Source organism: Phaethon aethereus (genome assembly GCF_964289735.1).
Source record: "Phaethon aethereus genome assembly, chromosome: 13".
NCBI lineage: Eukaryota > Metazoa > Chordata > Aves > Phaethontiformes > Phaethontidae > Phaethon > Phaethon aethereus.
Window position 1 is genome coordinate 9,759,430 of NC_138589.1, and position 22,293 is coordinate 9,781,722.

The 22,293-nt window shown below is 40.3% G+C and overlaps 1 protein-coding gene across 1 annotated transcript in view; it reads left to right on the forward strand.

Moving 5' to 3' along the window:
- Positions 1-690: 690 nt before the first annotated feature.
- The window catches only part of URI1 (URI1 prefoldin like chaperone), a gene marked incomplete at its 5' end in the record, with an annotated part of 42,132 nt that continues 20,529 nt past the window's right edge, over positions 691-22,293 (forward strand). The window contains 4 exons of the mRNA XM_082005888.1: positions 691-762; positions 13,177-13,211; positions 17,045-17,123; positions 19,434-19,569. Of these exons, the coding sequence (XP_081862014.1) occupies positions 691-762; positions 13,177-13,211; positions 17,045-17,123; positions 19,434-19,569 (322 nt within the window). The remainder of the gene's footprint in view (positions 763-13,176; positions 13,212-17,044; positions 17,124-19,433; positions 19,570-22,293) is intronic.

Sequence of the window (22,293 nt, forward strand, 5' to 3'; positions counted from 1 at the left end):
ACGCTTTACAGATGATGCTGAGCCTCAGGCCTCCGCGCCCTGGGCCTGCGCTCCCAGCAAGTGCGGGACCAAGGGCACCCGCGGGCAGCGGAGGGACCTGGGAGACCGAGCGCTGCCAGGCCGGAGCAGCGCCCAGCCCGGCTCCCCGCGCGGACCGGGAGGCAGCGGCCGTGCCCCCCGCCCCCAGCCCGCTGCGGCGGCGGGGGGAGCCGTCGGGGCCCGCGGCGGCGGCGCCGGACGGGCAGGGGGTGGGGAGCGCCCGCCTCTCGCGGCTCGCAGCCGGGTGCCTCCCGCGGGCGCGGCGGGCCGCCTGGCGGGCTGGCTGGCTGGCTGGCCGGCTACCCAGAGTGCAGCAGGCAGGCGGCGGCAGGCGGCGGCCGGCACCGAGCTGCCGGCGCTCTCCCGGCCCGCCGGCGCAGCGGGAGCCGGGCCCAGGCGGCGGCGCGGCCCAGAATGAGAGTGTGAGATGCTTCCCCCGGCAGCGGCGCCCCGGGCCCAGGCGGCGGCGGCCCCCGCGTGGATGCGGCTCTGGAGCCGGCGCTTCGCCCTCCACAAACATTTCTATAGGACTCATTCGCCCTGCTGAGGAGATCGGCCCGGCCCGGCCCGGCCCGGCCCGGCCGCCTCTCCCCCTCGCCGCCCTCTCCGCGCCGCAGAGCGGCTCCCTCAGAGACTGCCGGCCCGGCGGGCATGGAGTCCCCCGGCGGCGCCTCGCCGCTCAGCCCCGCGCTGGTGGGCCGCCTCCGCCAGGAGCACGAAAAGGTAAAGGCCGCGGCCCCCGGGCCGGGACGCAGGCTGAGGAGGGGGGCGCGGGACTGAGGGCTCGGGGCGGCCGGGCCGGGCCGGGCCGGGCGGGGGGGCGGGCGGTTCCCCCGGGCGGGGGGGTGGGGGGCGGGGAGCCCCCCTCCGGGGTGGCGGCCCCCGGCCCGCACGCGCTGAGGCCTGCGTGCGGCGGGCGGGCACGTGACGGCATGACGTCACGGGTGGCGGTTGAGGCGGGTCGTGGCGGCCGTCGGTCCCCGGAGGGCCGGGACCGGGGGGCACCCGGAGCACCCACGGGACCGGGCCGGGCCGCCGCTTCCCCGCCAGCCCGCTGCGGGACTGCCTCCGGGGGGAGAGCGGGTGGCGTGCGGCCGGGCCCCGGCCGGGCGCGGAGCTCCGTTAGCGTGTGGCGGCGGCGGCGGCGTCGCCGAAATGCCCTTTAAAACGACCCACGTCAGGCAGCGGAGCGGGGTCAGCAGGAGCGGAAGCCGGCGGGGGGGCCGGGGAGCTGCCCGCGGCCACCGTGCGCTCCGCGGTCCGAGCGCTTGCCCTGGCGGCCCCGGGGACCGTTGCAGTTCCGTAGGCGCTCGGTGACTGTACGCTGCCCTTCAACGCGCGTTCTCCCCTCTGTTCCGTCGCAGGGCGGCCAGTCGCGCACGTTTTTGAAACGCGGTCCTGCAGGTAGGCCCCGTGCAAGGCCCAGCGTGTGTCTCTGAACTGCGTCATCTCATGGGCCAACACGAAGGGCGGGTCTATCAAAAATAAATGGTGACTTGCCTTAAAAAACATTGATTATGTTTAAAATGAGTTTGAAAGAGCCAAACTCCTCTGCAAAAATGACTCCTTAGAATTCGTAGGCTGTTTCCACATGTGGCCGTAGTGCAGAACTCGAGATACCTTTCCCTGCAGATGACTGCCATGATCTAAGGCGAGTAAACCTTGCTAATTTGATGAGTGTGATTCTGGGTTTGTAGGTCCCAGCCTTGCAGTGAGCTCTGTGCGGGTGTAGGAGTAACTGTGCAACTCCTGGTCATGTGCAGTGTGTGTTGGCGCAAGTATGTTTGCCCAGCTTGCACACCTTTCAATTTTTCTGCTCATTTTTCTTGTATGATTACATTTTTTAAAGCTGCACCTAAGGTGCAAATTAGAGCTCCTCAATTATAACAGAGGACTTTATCTTCAGTGTGTGTTGCTTTGTCACATGCTGGTTTAGTTAAGAGTAAGGAAACTGAATTACACATGCGTGGTGTAAAAAAGTGCCTTGTCTGCAATACTGTGTACGAAAATGTGTCTACTTTTGAATAGCACACTAGATCATTATAAAAGATGTACATAACCAACTGACCGTTAATGTGGATGAACAGTGAGAAGATCTGTTGGAATATTCTGTGTTACCCATTTTGCACAGAGAGTAACCCATTATACCGACAATTGGTGATAGTAACCCGTCTGCTTGGGCTCCTTCAGTTCATTTTCAAGGTGGTAGAATTTGGTGAAGAACAGTTTCTCTGGTACGTTAGTGTCAGTCGGGCCTAATGTGTAAGCGGCTCTGTTGTAACCATGTAGAATTATTCCCAGTTCATGGTAAGACCCCTCTGTAAGCAAGTTTAAAACTCTTCTTAAACAGATCTGCTCCAGTGGAAAAGAGGCCCAGGAGACCATTAATTAAGCCTCTGTTAGGCTGATGTACCAAAATTACATTTTATCATAGGGAAACTTTACATAATTTCTGCAAATTGGCTAAAAAAAATTGAACACTTCAGCTTCAATATGAAATTATACTAAAGAACTACATATCTTGGTTACGATAGAGTGTCATGATGAAGATATAGTAGAGTTTCCCTCTATGCAATGAATATATATAATTGGATTAAACCAGTATTTTCAGTTATGAAAATACTGTATTTTAAGATGGAGGAGGTCTTCATTTCAGCTGCCTCTTTTCATAGATTCATATTTTTCTCATAAAATTACTGAAGTTGATGGTTCATGTTTTGGTCTTGGCACAAAGATGAGGGAGAATTAGTTATCCAGTACTTTGATAAACTGGTAAACGTAGTAGGAGCATCATAACAAATAGTAAAATTATTTAGCCAGAACTATATATATACTGCCATTTAAGCAGGCACATATATTTCTTTTAATTACTGTGATGTTGTGCTGTCCCAGTGATACTTGATTAAGTATAAATAAGCCTATTTATTCCCATTAGTCTGAAGGTAACCTTTAGTGTAATGGTGAAATACAGCATTATCTATCTGCAGAATTAAAGATAATATTTGAACCAGGGTTGGTTATTTTAACATCCAGGCCATTGTACAAGCCTGATTCAGCTATGAGTTTGAGCTTTTAAATGCTAAGGAGCTGTTCTGGTGAACATGTGCACTGAGGCTTCCTTTCTGTTTAAAAATAGTAAAAGAACAGGATGTTCAAGATTTTCTATCTCTAATCTGACTGAGACTGCAACTTCCAGGTTTAGGACCCCTGGTGAAAAGTAATTTTAATTGTTTAGGACTGCTTGCCTGTTGGACAGATTTCATCTTGTTAATTTGTAGTGATAGTAAGACCAAACTGTTAAAAGCAATTTTCAGTGCACCCACTAAAGGCACTTTGTATAAAAACATGACTTAGAATGTGTATCTTGGGGATAAATTATAGAAGAATATCTAGTAATTTTCATGATAAAGACCATCATTGGCAGCACAGTGCCTGCATAAAGTTTTGAATATCTCTGTAAGAAGAATATAATGTATGTATCGTGGATTACTTGCAAAAGCAATATATGTTAGCTGAAAATGCTGCGTTAAATCTGTTGCAAGTTAGTACAGGAATTATAAATTAATATTTAAATAGGTGGATTCTCATGCTATAGAGCCTGTGTTTAAACATAATATTTCATATACATTTGTTCCTGCAATCAAATGGGTTGGGATTACTAACTCATAGGAAGTTGACAAGTCAGATCTGTATGATTTGGTAAGACTTGTGTAGACAGTGAATTTACAGTGGGCTGATACGTTCTATAGTTTCTGAGCAATGCAATGGAGATACGTGTAGTGGGAGACATTACAGAACCAATTAGACCCAAGAGACATTTGTAGAGTGCAAACACAGGCATGGAGAATCTAAAGGATTCCAGTGTTATCTGTCAATAGGAATTTTTTTTTTTTGCATTGCCCTGACAAGCACATTTTTTTTTTTCCCTTTTAGGAAAATGAGGACAAGGAAGTGGCTCTCCTGTCACTCATCATGACAACAAAGCACAATCAGATATAGTGCAGCTATTACTGTAACTCATTGGCCAGTGTGTATTATGACATATTCTTAATTTTTATGAATAGATAGTGGAACTGTGTGATCTTTAATTCCCAAATTGTTTTCAAGATCCTGGGTACTTGCAGTTTTTTAACAGTTAAACAACTTGTGTGTTTACACAAAACAGGGGAAACAAAACACAGAATCCTAAACTTACGCTCTTTTGAATTGTTTTCTCTTCTTCCTATATGGATTACTTCTGAGGCTGGCTGCTTCTGTCTTAAGTCTTTTTAAAGTAATATCTGTGCTATGAAATCAGCAACTTGGCAGTTCTAAAGCTATTCTTACAGTCTGAAAAAGAGCAGCGAGACTGTAGGGTCTTGTACACTTCATGCTGCTGCAGGAGCCACGGGAAGTCTGGAACTGCTTGCCTGTGGACTCAGCAGATGAGATTCAGTGTGCTTTCCAGTGCAAGTGTCTCCCAGGGTATTGCACTTTTTCTAGCCTGGGTATGAGGCAGCAGTGAAGTAGGGCTTCATTTTGGACAGCAACTGTTTGAGAAAAGTTAACATAGTGTCTGAAGCTTGGTTTGGCATGCTCCTTTTTAAAAGGTCCTGGCTGAAGCTTCACTTGCCATATTCCTTTTTAAAAGGTACCTGGGCAACTACCTCTTCAGAAAACTGTGATGACATCTACTCCACCCTGTCCAGTGCTATTTTGTGATATGGGTTCCAATAATGTTTTCTCATGTGCTGCTTTCAAGTAAAAGGGATAATTCAGTTATTATCTGCAAGCTTTCAATATAATACATATTGTTCCTCCAGTGTTAGTTGATCATCGCTTTTACTTTTTTGTAGTCAATATTGGTCTATGTTCTTATTAGTCTGAATTAAATACCCACTAGTTTATATAGTACCAAGAATTGTGAAATAAATTAACACATCCTAAATATTTTTTTTAATGATAATTAAAGTCAAACTATTCACAAAAGAGTTCAAAGAACATTTGCCTTTATTCTGGAGTGGGCAAGTCACAGAATCACAGAATCACAGAATGGTAGGGGTTGGAAGGGACCTCTGAAGATCATCTGGTCCAAACCCCCTGCCAAGGCAGGATCACCTAGGGCAGGTTGCACAGGAACGCGTCCAGTCAGGTTTTGAAGGTCTCCAGAGAAGGAGACTCCACAACCTCTCTGGGCAGCCTGTTCCAGCGCACTGTCACCCTCACAGTAAAGAAGTTTTTCCTCATGTTGGGGTGGAACTCCCTGTGCCACAGTTTGTGCCCATTGCCCCTCGTCCTGTCACTGGGCACTACGGAAAAGAGACTGACAGCCACCCTTCAGATATTTATAGGCATTTTTAAGGTCCCCTCTCAGCCTTCTCTTCTCCAGACTAACTCTGTATGTGTCCTGCCTCATTGGTAACTAAAACATGTAGATTCACAAAATTTATATGTTACTAAATTGTGCTGCTCCTATAGCTGTCAACAGATTTTGTGAGTAGATGCAGTGACCAGTGTCCTCTTTGAGAATCATCTCTAGTACCTCTAGCATCTTTGCAGATCTCCATTCCTGAAGTTATGCTCATAACCTGTCTTCTCAGGTTGACTTGGGTACCCCTTGCCTCATGCATTTCTTTCCTCCTTTGAGATTGTGAACTTGTAATCTGAAGCTTCAGTCTTGCAGATGGATATGCTAGTTCGGAGGTTGCCATCTTCAGGCCCTCAGAGCAGCAACTGCACTAAGACTTCATTTTTTCATAGTGGGGCTTTAGGACACTGGGCTACATTGTGCAGTTGCTGGTTTTGTGGTTCCTCTTGTCTATTACCATAGTCTGCAATTTCACTGCCATAAAAAGGGTGAATCCTTCCACCACTATTGTATTAACACTTGTGATCAGACTGCTGTGGGGTAAGAGGAATCCAGTAATGCATGCCAAAACAGTCATGTCAAATGCCAGCACAAATGTGATGGGGGAAATGCAGAGCCAGGAATAGGTGAAACTGGACTAGCCCTTTGAGCCATGCTTATACCAAGTTAAAGCAGTTGTGAGCAACAGTCTCAGTCCCTTGTTCAGAAATGTCATTAATGAGTTATCCAGGAAGGAGATGACTTTAATTTGGTGAACAACTTGTTAATCTTAGTTTTTGTTGTGACTGCTTTCTTCTGGCTTTGCGGAATTCTAGGCTGGCACATTTGTGACACCACTCAGTGACCTGGGTTGGGATACATCTTAAAAACAAACTTTGTTGCTGACTTTTTTGCTTCTTTTTTCTTCCTGGATTATTTTTCAGCCATTGTGGTTCCCTAGTGTGGTTGATTGCGCAGCATCACAAATGTCTGCCAGCAGATTGTGTCGAGGTTGGAAGAATAAGACGGTGGAACTGAGTAGCTGGAGACAGGGAGGGATGATGACTAGTTGACTCAGGACTGCGGCTGAATGTTGAACCACAGCCTGAAGGTATGTCTGTGAGGCAGGTGCCACGGCTCATGTCAATTTTAAGTTAGTTAACTCAGGTATTGCTAGCAGCATAGTAGTTGTTGCAGCATAGACTACATCAAAGCTTGCAAAACCTGCTTGAGATGTTTGGTAGGTTAGATCATGGGACTTCTATGCTTATCTTGGTCTGCTGCTGTCTTGGTAACTGAGCTAGCTTGGACATGGTATAGCCACATGAATATGTTTACCTGAAGTAAGCTGAAATATTAAATTAGGAGTTCCTTAGCTCTGTCTCAAGGTGAAGTTGCATGACATGGATACTGACTTGCTACCAGGGAAAGACAAGACCTTACTCCAGTTTGTTCCTTGCTTGCACCAGTTCAGTTGGGTCAGAGCTAATTAAACACTAACTCAGTGGAAAACGTCCTGCTGCCTTTGGAATTCTTGATGGGTTTGTGAGTTGAAATGACTCCCAAAGGGGACTGACAAACAGCAAAACAGTATAAAGGTGTTGGGAACTCGTGGTTGGAAGTGAGGAAAAAGTGTGCTGGCTCATGTAAGCTGACACTGCTTGCCTGGCTCCCACAGGGGAGTGGGCTGCCACGCTTACCTGTGAGTGTGCAGTTACTTGCAAGGTAACTCTAAGTTATTTGTCTACACGACCTAAAACCACAGCAGTAGTCACAACATAAAATAGTCTTGAGAGGGCAGAATTTCCCAGCTGGCAAAGAAGAGATGAGGTGTTTTCTGTCTGCTTTATAATTCTTAGATGTTTCAAGTAGAAGTTTTAAGCTCCCCAAAATAATTTTGGTCAGAACTTAGGTTTTATTTATTGATAAATAACAGTTATGTACTACTTTTTCTGCAAAACTGAGAGACCCACTCGTGTGCTACACAATTAATATAAAAATAATAGATCTTCCCTTGTTTTCTTGTAGAGAAAGGTAAAAATTGTGGTTATATTTTTAAATAAGATTTTTTCCTTTAGAAATAAATGTTTGCCATGATTCAAATTTCTTTCAGTCTCTCTTTTCCTTCAGTATTCTTCCCAAACACATTTCTTCAGAAGGTAAAAGTTTCCACCCAAAGGGGGGTTTATGTTAATATTTTGTTGAAATGTAGTGGTTTTGAGTAATATGATTTAATAAATGAGTATGAGAGCTCAGAAATGCTTTCTTCCTTTTCCATTAGATCACACAGTGTGCCAACAGACTGAAGAACTTTTAATAGTTTTATTTCATTTTTTGATTGAAAATGGGGCTCTAGGAAAAACAATTGTGCAAATGTTAATTCTGTCTTTCTCCATCAGTGATTGCTGTGTTTTAGGCAAGTACTGTGTAGTTTCCTAGAGGAAAAAATGAAAATTCATTTTAAATGTTTATTCTGCGTGTGGCTTGTTACATCCTTGTTACTAAGAGATGATTAAATATTTGACCACCCACTAGTGTTCTTCTGTAATGTAAAGTCATATTGTGAACTGGTTATTTCATTGGTAAACTTTTAGGGTTTAGGGGTGCGACAGAGAAATCTCATGCATGAGTTGCATGGCAGAGTGGGTTTTGATACTGCAAACATTTACAGATGGAGGCAGCTCATGTGCATGTATCAACTGCAGTAAATACTTGAATGTAGAAGGTTAAGCAGTTAAAACTGTGCAGAGTTGGAGTCATCTGAATTAGGTCAGTAGTGGAAATTATCTTGGATTTATCATGAGCCTTGCAAGCATGGATCTGCATTTCAGAAAACCAGCATACACTTCCACTGTAGTTTGTGGAAGGTTCTGAACAACAGAACCAAGGTCGAGACTGAGATATTTACACAATCCCAAATGGCAGGGACAGTCTCCTGAAGGCAAATCATTGGTTTTAGACTTTATTAGACCCTTACTTTAATTACCACCTCATTACTTGCTCTGCTTCCACAAAAAGTATTCCATACTGTCATTTTCCCTAAGTAACTGGAAATGTGATTGAAAGGGATGTTTAAAGTGAGACTAATTCAAGATTAAATAGTCACAAATTATATTATTGCTACATGTAAACAAATTACTTGCATATCTGATTTTATTCAGATTACTTTTCAAGTGGTAAATAATGCTTTATCACTTATATAGTGCTCTTACATCTTCAGAGTGCTTTTCTCACATTAATTAATCATCATTAAACACTCTGAGGTGGGTAATACTATTATCCCCATTTTGCAGATGAAGAAATGTAGGCTGAGAGGTTGTGATTTGCTCAAGGCCATATAGAAGAAATAGAATCAGAGCTGGGATTAGATCTGTGTCCCTAGCTTCTAATTTCAGAAGACCAGCCAGATTGTGAGCCACAGTTCTGAAGCAAAATACTCAAGTATGCATGTAGAAACAGCACACATTTACTTGGCCTCTTAGATGCCTAACTTGCAGTTTGTTTAAATGGAAACTTTGCATTTGTGCCGTGCTGCACATTTCCACATTCATACCCACAGGTATGGAAATAGCCTCTCATTCATTTAGGAACTCTTCCTAATCTGATGGGGCATTTTTATTTTCATGATTTTCATTGAAATTAACTTTCATCTTAAAAATACTAGTTTCTGGTCCTTTAGACTTGAACATAACTGTATGACTCAGAGCAGGTTTAGCACTGGCACCTGAAACTGTCTGCAGGTGATACCAATACCACCTCTGTTGCTTATAATTTTTCATGAGCTGAGACATAAATAAAGTTCTGACTTGGCAGCTTGCTGTATTGCTGTTCAGAACAGATGAGAGAGGGAAGAATTGCCCTCAGTGTGCTAAAACCATCATCTTTGTAGGCAGTGCCTAGCTGCTTAGTAGAGACATTCGCATGCATGCACTCCACCTTGGAGAACTACCTGAATAAAACAAAATTGTCTTGGAGAGCAGAACTATTTGTGCACTACCTTAATAATCAGAAGCACCACAGAGAATAATATTCAGCTGTTAGTAATGGGAGCATGTGCAGAAGCAACAGGTAAGAAAGAATGAGGTGGAAGAAGGAGGTGCCTTGTATGTGAGGGTGAGGACCTGCTGGGGAAAGATGGGGTGATGTGGAACAGGTTAGAGGCCCATGGGCACATATAGGTAAGAACCAGGTTCATGCTACAGCATCCTTCTCACCTGTCTTCCTTCCTAAGGAAATGTTGCAAGTGATTGTAGTGCCTGGCTGCTGGGTTAGGAGATCTGACTTCTGTTTCTAGCCCTGTTCCTGGCCAGTGTTAGTTGTTAAGTTACTAAGCCTGCAGAATCAGTGCAGGGCTCTTTCCAAGTGCCATGCACTTTGATTCACGGGAAGGTTTTGAGGTCTTCGGATGGAAGATCCTGGAAAAAGTGGAATATAAATAGGTAGATTGGAAAGAGAGAAAGTGTTGCAGACAAGAGGTCTGTTCTGCCTTCAGACAGCTGATGAAGTCTTTGGCTGTATGATGTGAGTTGTCTGGGGGTGATTTGCAGTCACCAGCCTGCAAGCTGCCCTGTGTTCAGATTGGCACGGTAAAACGGGGGGACACTTGGGAAGTGATCGTAGGTCTAAAGCTGATCCTCCTGCTCTGCTGTGACTCTGCTTGAGAAACCTGGAAATGAGAGATCCCCTAGAAGCAGCAATCTACGCTTCCCTTTAAGTAGCTCAGCCTAGTAGTAATGGGAGCAGAACCAATACATAATCTCCTGCTTTAACAGTTTGGTTTTTAATCCAGGAGGAATTACAGTTCGGGTTAAAGGTGCACAGAGGGACCACTTGTGGAGCTCCCGGGTATGGCTCTGTTGGGTCAGGGGCTTGAGAAACACTACATTTTAACAAGTTGCTGTTGGAGGGAAGGAAGGAGACAAGGTGTTTGCCCATTTGCTTTCTTTTAAGGCTATGGAATGTGTTTTCTGACAGTGGATTCCGTTTTAATAACCAGACCCATGATTAGGTAATGTTAAGTTTGCTGCAAGAGTAGTTTAATAAATATTTTAGTATGCAGATAAGCCATTGATAACTGCATGCATTCACAAACTCATACATTTTTATGCCTAAAAGGGAAGAATTCAGAGTTTATTGACACCACTTCTGCTATGATGTCTTAAAAGTAATGCATAGTTGGTGGCACTAGGTGTCCAGACAAATTGAACTCAAATGAACAAACAGGTCATTTATTTTATTTACCCTGAAAGAAATTTTCATTCTTTAATTGTAACTCTAGATATAAATTATATGTGGAAGATAGACTAATGATTTTCCTGTGTTTGATTAAAGGCAAAGAATCAAAGATTTGTTTATATATTTATCTATTTGTTTCTTTGCTGTGATAAGATCAGTTGTTATCCAAACAGTTGGACTGACCTAATAAAGGACATATGCATAATTGATCTCCATCTGTTTTTCAATATTTATGCTCTTTCTCTTTTTTTAATCGAGTTCAGTTTCAGAAGTGCAGCCTGAAACATTTTTAAGGTGGTATATTTTAGCACTTCTGCAAAAGGTCTCATTTTATGTTGGCCACTGAAACAAAAAGGTTTGTTGTTGGTTCCACCCTTTAGTGTTCCTTCAAGAGAGATTATATCAAAGAAGAAGAATTAAATTAAAATTGATTGGTGTTATTGATTTTTTTTTTTTCCTCAAAGGGGATAAGGGGCGGTGGAAACAGCATATGCCCCTATGCTGTTTTATTGATGGACTATTTTTTAAAAACATAAAAATCATATGTGCCCAATTTACATATTTACTAATTAAAAAAGCTTCCTGGAAACATTAAGTAGACTATCTTCTGTAACCTTTAACATTGTAGCTAATGGATATAGCCTGGAAATTTTCATAGAAGGTCCTCTAAATAATGTAAATGATTATGAATATGTAACTAGTTAATATGCAGCTACGAAAGGATTATCATGTAGAGGTTAATGAACATGCTGCTCTTACGGTTTGCAGGGCTTTTCGTTTTGTGCTTTTAGCTCACTTCATGCATGGAAAGACATGTATTGGGAATGGAAAGCTTCCTGTCTTTTCCATCTTCATCTGTAATGGGGCAATTAAAGCGGGACTTTCTTAAAGGATTTCATAAACATTTTTGTATGCTTAATTATGTTGTGTACTTCACAATCACTACCAAATCTGAAAGAATGAACGGTGTTGGTAGAATAGGCTCTGACTCTTCTGCTTCTTAGTAGTGTGCTCCATTGTGCGTTAGCATTGTTATCAACCGTTGCTGCGTTGTATGATTGATACCTTTTACGGAAACTTTACTCTTAAAATGGGCTTAACATTAATAGTATGAGTTAGATTTCTGAGTGGATGACCTGTAGATGTCTGTATATTTACTCTTAACCTTAAAAATATTTAGCCTGCATATTAAGGAAAATATTTGCTAGGCATTTGATTTATACGAGTTCAAAGCAAATGATAAATTTAAACTTGGTTTATGCGGGACGAGCTACCTGGCCGAATTTCCTGATGGATTATGAAATAGTTTAACCACAAATGTAGAGCTGATCCTTTTCATTTAAGTACTTTACTCTGTTTAAAGAATTATTATCTCACAAAGTAGTCCTATTTTTTTACTCCTGTATGAGTAGAAAGTGCAGGGTCTGAGATCTGTTCTGCAATAGCCGCACATATGCTAACTAAAAAAAAAAAATTATCTTTCCTTCTGTTGTTTGGAAAAAAAAAAAAGAATTATCTGCTCCAGTGATTTCAGTGGTACTTGAATGTATATTATTGTTTTCTCTGCAAATTTTCCCATTAATTGCTTTCAAATGTTAACATTATTTTGGCTATAGGAAAAATGAAATTTGTAAAAAAAAAAAAATCTAGAAAATGCTTGTATTGAGGAGATGTCTAGACATATTTAATTGCCTCATGGCTTCATTGGATTTCATATAATTGAATGAAATTGTTTGTGTTATATTTTTGGTAACCATTATTCAGAGATCAGAATATGTTTTGAAAGACAAAATCTCCACGTAATTATGGCAGAGAAGGTCACAGGTGTCAGCATCTTGTCTGTTTGCTATATCTACATAGTCTAAAAATAATACAGTTAAAAAGAAAAAAAGTATTTCATTTTAACAATATGATTTATTTTGTAAATTATTTGGATCTCTTGGGAAAGCCTGTGGCATAAAGAAGTAAGTGAAATAGTCAGATTAAAATTTTCCTTTTTTTGACACCCAGAAAGAACAGAAGGGAAGCCGGCAGCCCATAATGGTGTCAAATATCCTTGTATTTAAACACTACAAAATTAATTTGACCTTTTTCAAATTAAAATGGCCAGTGGAAACATTTGTTGATGTGCTGATAAAGGAAAAAATGTTTTTGGTGCTGTGGGGTTCATTTGTTTTTGTTTTTTAATGACCGAGTATGGAAGTTACATTGATGTCTTGTTTTAATTTATGTTGGCTTCTTATTCTGCAAATATTTAACACTGAAGATAGATGTGCAGATTGCACAAACTACTACTTATCTTATATTGTGTGTCACCTGATGGTTATGGAGCAGGTATTGTACCAAAATATGGATTGAAAAGCGGTAATTTTTTCTGTGGTTATCAGTCTGCGTTAGTGTGTGATTAAGTGTGCTGCTTAAGCACTACCATTCACATGCCTTTGCACTGACAAATAAAAATGTATGTAGAGACACCACCAAATCTGTAAAGCTACTGTTCTAGTTTCTGATGCATTGACATTGCAGCTGTGTGCTTAGCCTTGTTTTTCATGAGTAGTTATCTGTTTTAATGACAGGTGGTCACTAGCTGCCAAGAAAAAATCCAGCACTGGTAAGTGAAAAATGTTTGATTACATGCCTAAAATACTGATGAGTAACCTAGTTATATTTTAGTAAAGTATTGCTACTTATTCTAATGATAGCCAAATCCTGCTAGCACGTTTTGGGGATTATAGTTAGTGATAGCTCAGAATTGTTGCAATGTACTCTCTTTAAAATGTATATATTTTCCACTGATATCATTACTTTAAATCACAGGTACACTGAGCCTTAATGTTTAGATTTTGTTTTAAATACCCAACTCATTCGTCATTTTTCCCCAAGTAACCTTGTGGGATGAATGCTGAATTTGCCTGATTGGTGAACAGGTACTCCCAGGGTAGAATTAATTATTCTTGTTGTTTTCTAACTATGGAGCAAGTAGGGAAATTGTGCTTCCCCGCCTCCATGGGCTAAACCAATGTGAAAGTAATGTTTCCCCGTTCCCCGCCCCGCCAGTAAAGTATGTGATAAAGCTTAGTTAGTAATGCTTAGAAAGAAATGGTTTGTTATGTAAAAAAATTATCTCTGGGCACTTTTTTCTCTGTTGGCAATCTATGGTTAATAGAAAACATGCTTAGTAAATAATAGTTTTGTATGGCATCTGAGGAAAATGTACATTTAATGGTGAATGAAATCTTATATTATGAGTTACTGTGAGATATAACAGTTGATCTTAGAGATATCAAATTACAATATATCCATGCTGTGTTTACCATGATTTTACTGAGAGAACAACAGGAGCTGTCTTGATTATTGTCTGCAGGGTTATTGCAGAATCATAGCAACTGCCCCTTTAGTGGTGAGATTAAACCTTTGGTTATACACCATCAAGCATATAATATTTTAAATTTATTTTAAGAGGCTTTTTCTTCATGCCTGAAAGATCTCCAAGCAAATAATTTATATTTAGTGTGTATCAAATGTTTTTAGTTTAAATGCACATAGGCTGCAAGCACTGGCTAAGATGAAGAAAATAAAAGCAATCTATACACATCATCATATTAAATTCTGACTGTTGGCTTGCAAAAATAATCTAAAACTAATATGCTTCATTTATGTTTAAAATTCAGAGACTGCATTAATTTTCAATAACGGAAATATTCTTGAAGTGCCTACTTGTGCTGCTGTGCTGAAGTCAGGCAGAGTATCCCCAGCACACCTACTTTCTCAGGAGCTTAGCAGTGTCCATGCCAGTTCGGTCCCGTGTGAAATTCTGCATGTACATTCTTTCACTAAGAGTCAGTATTTTTCAAAAATAAACCAATTGACAGAAAGCCTTAAAATTTGGACAGATTTTGAAAAGTTTGAAAAGTTGAGACAATTATTTCCTCTTACAAGAATGGCTGAGGTTTGTGGAGTGGGGTGGGAGGGTTGGTTGTGGAAGGAGTTGCTTGTGTGTTTGCTGTTACACAAACTCTGGCCATGGCCCCATGAACTTGGGGGCTCGGCACACAATGTCAAAAGAAAAACCTAACTTACTGGTATCTTTTATATAGAAAAGCAGTTTATATAGCATTTACACAGTCTTTATAAAAAATTATTTAAAATTTAGTACCCTTATTTAGATCTTGATTGCGCAGGAGCTGAGTGTTCTTGTTTCAACTGAGTAATTTGTTCATATAAGACCTTTTAAGTAGTCAATGACACAGAAGAATGTTAAGTAGAATTGGGTGAATAACAATAGGGTTTTAAAATGCTCAGCTTCAATATATTTCCATTAAATTATTTTCTTTTTCATTTTTTAGTGCACCTCTTGAAGTGTATTTCTAAAGCCATGAATCCAATAGAGGGTCTGGTTTGGGATTAAACATCTAGACAGGCGTTTCCCCTTCTAGGGCCATATTCATAGCTGGAGTCTCAGTATCCATCCTGCCTTCTCACTTTGGTTCTTCGTGGCATGTTGGGACTGAGCATAGCACTGGCACACCAGTTCTGGATGCGGCCATACTTCTAAGAGATTCCCGTGGTGGAGGTTTGACCAGCAAAGGGCAGTAATCCCACTGAAAAATGAAATGTACTTTGCTTTGTAAAGCAAAATAGCTTTTGTAGCAAGTGATTTCTCCTGTACCCTGATCAGATTATTCAGTAACGGGCAGCAGGCAGACCTTAAAGGCAGTATCTTCTTTTCAGATTAAGGAAAAAACGCTGAGTGACTTTCAGCCATGAAATGATGGGAACGTTTAATCCTGCTGCGAGTGGGGGGATTTTCATACCATTCTCTTCCCATGGACTCTTCTCTTCGCATTTGAAACATGGGCAAGGCCTTTGGCTTGGGGGTCGTGTTTGTTTTTCACTGGATGGTTGGAGTGCATCAGTGTCCATTTCTCAAATACAGCGCGCTCTGAGGCAAAGGCTGGATTCTCTAAATATCATTCACTTTGATGCAGGCAATGGACAGAGAAACTTGCCTAAAATATCTGGGAGAAATCTGCTGTCAAACCAAAGCAGCAGCAAGCATCTTTTGTAAATCAGTTACATGGAATATGGTTTTAATGTCCAAGTGGCATAAAAACCTAAGTTCTCTTTTTCAGGACCAGTTCAGCAACCTAAAATATGAAATACTCCAGGTATAAAGTAGGGTGATTACAGCAAAGTTCAACTATGGAAGCAAATAAGTCAAAACATGGGAGTATCAGATAATTTTTCATAATGAATGCTGAAGAAGATGTCACTCTGCTTATAAATCTAAGAAAATCAATGATAATATTTTGAGGGTTGTGTTATCAACTATGACATGCATTTTTCAGCACATTTATAGATTGCTTTCCGTTATAATTATAAACAGTCATCCTCAGAAAACCTATAATTTGCATCTTGGGTCAGCGTTGTTAAGTGTGCTGCTCCGTGCTTTCAGTTGCCTTTTATTACAGAATTTACTACCATATATATGTTTACTATTTGGAAGTACGAGTAAACAATATCATCAAACCTGACATCTATATGCTAGCTTCTTCATGGAGGAGCTGATTTCTCACCATCTTCAGAACGGCAGCGGTCCATTAAAAGACTTTTTCCAGCTGAACTTAAGTATTTAAGAATGTCTTGACAAAAGAAGGCTTCTTTAGAGGGAGTGTAGTTGCTTATTTTGCACACAAAGGAAAATCCCTGCAGCAATTGAAACGCTGTATCTTGCAAAGTCCTCTGAAGAGCCAGGTGTCCACCATGGGAATAATTTGTGGAAGTTCACTAAGCCATTTCTGTCTTGGGTAGCAACATGTAGCATAAGCCTTACTTATATTTTGGATAGAGAAGCAGCAGAAGGGATGTTCCTCACCTGTGTTGTCCCTTGTCAGGAATTGAAGATGTGACAGAATCCTGGTGGCCCAGCCATCTTTCAGGAGTGTTGACTCTTGGTAGGAACACAAAGTTCATGTGAAAATCAGAATTAATTGAAATTTTACCCATTTATGTCAGCTTAAACCAAGGTCATGAATTCTTTATTACAAGTGATACTTTGAAGAATTTGCCTCTTATAAAGTATAAACTGGATTTTCAGTTTTTTTTCTAAATTTTGATGGTGGTATAACTGTTGAACATGGAGTGAGATATGCCAAATCCTAGTGAAAGAACTGATTCTTTGCACCATAAAAAAATTCAAATTTGGAAAGAGACATGCACAATCTAAAATAATATGTCTCTATTTTAGTAGACATTATTCTAAAATAATGTAGGTATTATGTTTGTCATCCCAAGTCCTTTATAAATAAGATATTAATCTATTAACTCTGTATGTTTCAGAGTAAAATAGTTTATTTTTCTGTATTTTTGCGTGTTGTTAAATTACTAGCAGAAAAACGTTTTATCTTTAGATAAGAGATTGAATCAACTTGAATTTGTCAACAGGAAGAAGGTGGAGAGTGATTACGAGGCTCTTCAGGAGCGACTCCGTACGTTGCCTGATAAACTGTCCTACGATATCATGGTATGTATGCTGTAGAGTTCACACAAGAAAATGGGCTAAAATTTTTAGTAACTTGGGTATTTACGCTGGCAGTGAGGTGTTATTCAGGTTGCCACATAGTACATCATAATGTTACATTTATTATAATAGTTAAATGTTTGCTTTTATTTCATTCTCTTTTCTTTGAAATCCATTATAAATTACAATGTTACTGACAACTGAGAACTGATGACATAAATGCTAACACAAAACCTGACATGTTTGATATGTAAATCTATTGTATATAAAACTATAATTATGACTGAATTACGGTACTTAGTAATTTCCTGAGAAGAAAGTGGCCATAGTATTTCCTGATTTCATGGAAATAAACCCTAGAGCATTGATTTTTACATAAAAAGGTGCTGCTAATTTTTGTTTCACCGATCTTCACATTGACATAGCAATCTTTTCTGATGCTTTGAATCTCCCCTAAAAACTGCACAGCTCCCTGGGTAAACTTTACCATGTTGACTTGTGCTCAACGGAATTTTGACCAAATTGGCTTTTCTCTTTTTTTTGATTCCTCCCTCCTCAGGTCCAATTCAAGAGATACCTTTGAATGGAGGGAAGTTGTACTGTAAATAACTGAATGGCTAATTTCAGCACAAAGTGCCTGACTGCTTTTTTCCTTGGCAGCCTGGCTCAGCGTATAGAGTTGAGTTGTTACTAAGATGGCGTTGGAGTATGCTTACCATGTGGGAAAAGAGAGTGTTTCCCTTTGCTGTGCTAATGATTCAGCTCTGGATTTTATGTGTGTAGTCCATTTGCCACGTGTATATATGTGGCCACATGATGTAAAGCAAAGATTGTGTTGTTTTGAAGCATGGAAAAGACTATTTTAAAAAAAGCTACATAGAGCTTATTCTTACTTAAAGCAGCAATGTCAACTCATAATCTGTCATTTTAAATGTATACAAATAGTTTCTATCCTGTTAGCCAAATATTTTCCTATGTTTTCTATTTTGCTTTCATCATTTTGGGGGAAGAGTGAACAGGCAAATGGTGCAGTCTGCTACTTGAAAACCAAGTCAGGAAAGGTACAAGTGTAGGAAAAGCACATTCTGCACAGTCCTAATGTCAGGATCCTGCCTGCCTGAGAACTGTTTCAAGCATTGGTACCCTCCTGGATGCTGAAGCTAGGGAAGATTGCTTTCCAAGGAAACATCCACTAGGCCAAGTGCTCTGCTTCAGCACAAATGCAATGAGAAAGCAAGTGGCTATCCTGAGCAAATGAAGGCGGCGGCAGAGGAATAAAGCAGAAGGAACTGACACGAACTGGCTGAGAGAGATCCCTTTTTACCCAAAGAAAAAGAAAACTTGATGTGGATGTGGTTCTTAGCTTTTTGCCACCTCCATTTTAACTTTAGTTTGATTTTGGTCTCCTAATGTCTTTGCAGTTGAAGCCCAAAGGCAGCCAGTCAGGTGGCCGTAGGTCTGAGGGTAAGAATGCAGGGGGCTGGTGCAGGAGACAGGAATGAGGGTGGCCAAGACTCCTCCTCAGCGATAGGACTTGCCCGAGCAGCGTCTGTAAAGTGTGGGCTGTGGAAGGTGTCTTAATTCATAAAAACAACGTCACATACATTGTAATACTTGTTAAAACGTGGGTTACATATTTTAAGAAGCACCTCTTAAAGTTCTAAAATGTGTTTATCAACTGTGTTTATCAGTATACTCCTGTCTGAAGTAGTCTTGCATGGTGGAGCATCGCTCACAGGTTGAGGTCTGCATACGGGTGAATGACAAAGCAAAGTGAGATTAAGCACAGTCTGTGATCCTGCTAGTAGCTCCCCAAACTTACACTGAGGTTTCTAGGTACTTACTATTAGCAAGACAGATACTGAGAAAAGTAACTCATCTTTGAGTTGACCATCCCTATTTAAGTATTTTAAAAATTTTAGCAAAGCTAAACTTGCTTTTATTAGGAAATGCATGTAGTCTATGTATACAAATATGTAACTCACCTAAATGATAACATTTTTATTGTCAAGGCTTACATGTTAGGATAAGTGAATTTCTTTTCCATGCGAGCACTCAGCTATACTATAGTTTCCTGTCAGAAAACAACTTGTCTAGTTAAATACCCTTTTCTGATAATGTAAGTACAATACTAAATTCAAATGGATATGGTTATTTGAATATTTATGAAGGGTTAGTCATTAAATAACTGCTGTAGAATTTTTATTTCTTTAACTCTGTATTTTCCTTTTTTAAAAGAACTAAGACATGAATGACTGTCTAGGTTTTATTTTCATTAATCATTTTCAGCAGTTTCTTCTGTGCCTTTGACAGGTACCTTTTGGTCCTCTTGCCTTCATGCCAGGAAAACTTGTCCACACCAATGAGGTTACTGTTCTGCTTGGGGACAACTGGTTTTCCAAATGCTCAGCAAAGCAGGCTGTCGCGCTGGTTGAGCACAGAAAAAAACGTATGTATGTTTCTGAATGTAATTTAATAGTCAAAATTATGTGTGTAGCATCTACACTGTTGGGGTTTTTTTTGTGAGCTTGCTAACAGAAGTCTCATTCGGATGCAATACCAATTTAGCACCTTATTTTCCATTTTACTTAGTATTTTGTTGGGTATGTCTGATTTTTTTTAAACATCTAGCCAGAGCTTTTTTTCTTTTTCATGATACATCAACATAAGCTACCAAAATTCAGGTTTTGATGTTAGAATACAAGCTCAGTCAAGATTTGTTCTTTTGTTTATTACACACAAAAGTAAAAATGGAAAAAACACACCAAACTAAAAAAAACTCCTTTCACTTTTCTTTAATGTGAGAAATGCTGTATTCTCTTCCAGAACGTGAGCACCACATTGTACTTTTGCTTTTAGTTACCTTATTCCCTATATTCTGTTCCCTTGTCTCGACTCCTATTTCTTTGCTGCCTTGTCCTTCGTTTTGGTTTTTTTTTTTTTCCTTTGTCCATATAATTTTCCAGGTTGCTTCGCACTCTACACATGCTTTACTCTTGCTTGTTGGTTATTTCCCTCACTTGCTGCTCAGCTGCATTTCTGCCTCCTGCCCTTGATGTTCCTATCCATTGGTGTGGAGAGATCCACTGGATCTCCCCAGATCAAGTGCTGTTGGTGACCACTGAATTTGTCTTACATAGCAGCACATCACAGAGGCAGATAGGCAATTCCTGGTTTTGTTTCCAGCTCTTTTTAGTTGGTGGTGACATCTTGGCTTTGAAGAGCCAGGACCACCAGCAAGTGTGCATGGCACACTTTGGAACCTCTTTATGTTAGAAAGAATGACAGCCTAAAATATTTGATGTAAATGTCAAGGAAGGAAAAGCACAAGAAAACGGAAAATAAATTAGCACCTATTAGCCTTTGCTGTTTGCAAGTTTTTGTTTGAGTAAATCCTTTTCGTATTGGTTTTTCCTGTAATCTGTCTCATTCCTGAATGACTGTGCACTGCAGCTTTACCCTGTGTATGTTACAACTACCACAACTGTTTACACTGGATTTTTCTGTGAATGCAGCTATCCATGTTGCTGCCTGCAGCAGAATATCTCAGAGGTTCTCCGAGTATGTGGGGTTTTTTTTCAATTCTGTGCAAGCAATATTTGTGTAAGAAAAGTTGTTTTTTTACTTTTTAAAAATTCATTTGCTGTATTACTTTAGAATATTCCTTTATGAAGAACATTGCCAAAAGTATGTAATTTGTATTTCACCTATTATCTTTCCTAATCTGGTTCTCCTGACACAGCTCTGCAATTTTCTTTCTTACTGAACTGAATCTATATTATTTATTGTGACTCTTGCGAGATCTCAGGTCCATATCTTTCCTTGATCATCTGATATTTTTTTCAGTGCTGCAGAATATTTTTGTCACTGTTACATTCAGTGAAATCATTTTGACCTTTGCATAGTAGATGTTTGAACATTAAGTAGTCTGCTGGGAGACACACAATAAATGCTGGATTCTTTCCTTTATGATCTTTTAAATTGCATTTAAAATACGAACTCAGAAATACTAATTTCTTTTAAAGCAAAATAGTTATTGATGCTGGATATAGCCCTCCATTCAGCTGATAGTTCACTTCAGCTGTGTGATGGCTGCCAGTGGGAGGCTCCAAAACACTGATATTAACTAAAAACTTTTTATTTAAAGGACTATTTCCAGTTTTGGATGATAAAAAAACGTATTAGGACATATGATTCTGAAAAAAAAATCTTTCATGGGTACACTTTTCTCTTTTAAAAAATACAACTGAGTTAAACTCTTTCAGCCATTTTCACACTAAATGAGGGCGACTTAGAGGAGAATATTGGAGATTTTATTAGTTTATTTTAATTGGGAAAAAAGTTATGTACATGAAAGACCTGGAGGCCATTGCTATATAATGTGAATTGGCCACTTGTGGCACAAGTGTGAAAGACTGATGTTTCAGAAGTATTAGTTTAAAGTCTCTTTTGTGTATTGCACTGTAGTTATTTTCATAGGCATGACTTCTGATTTCACTGGTATTTTGTGAGCATAGGGGCTTCATAGTTTACAGGATGATGTATATTGGGCATTATCATTACATTGACACGTGATTTGATTTTTAGTACATAATCTTTTTGTTGGACATATATTTCACGAATCGTCACACACTCTGGAAAAGAGGGCATGCTTACTGCAGGGGATTACGTTGCAAGCAGTCCTGAATGTCCTGTGTGCCAGTTGGAAGGTCCTAACACAGCAAAGCTTTTTTTAAGCATGTGCTTAAGGCCAGTGTGTACTTAAAGGCTTTGATATATAGGAATTGGGGTCTGAACAGAGCAAAGAAAAGCTCATGCTGAAATTGCTTCCTGAACAGAAAGCTGGCAATGTTTGTTGATGGTTTGTTTCTTCAGTGACCTACATTTTTTTATCCAATATTACTCTGTTTAATTTAGATGGGTATTTTTTCATAACTGGCTGGTCAAATCTGTTCAGATAACCGAAATTAACTTAATTAGTATAGCACTAATAGTTCAGTGCTTTAACAGAAATTAAGAGTTATAAGGAAATAAATATGAAACACATGTATTTTTTGCTGATCAGATCTTGCGTCCTACTGTCCTCAGTGGTGGGGAGTGGGAGAGCATCTTTTTGGGGTTCAAGTTTTCTAGGGGGACTGGCTCTTAGGTAGGAAAGGGTAAGAGATTCCTG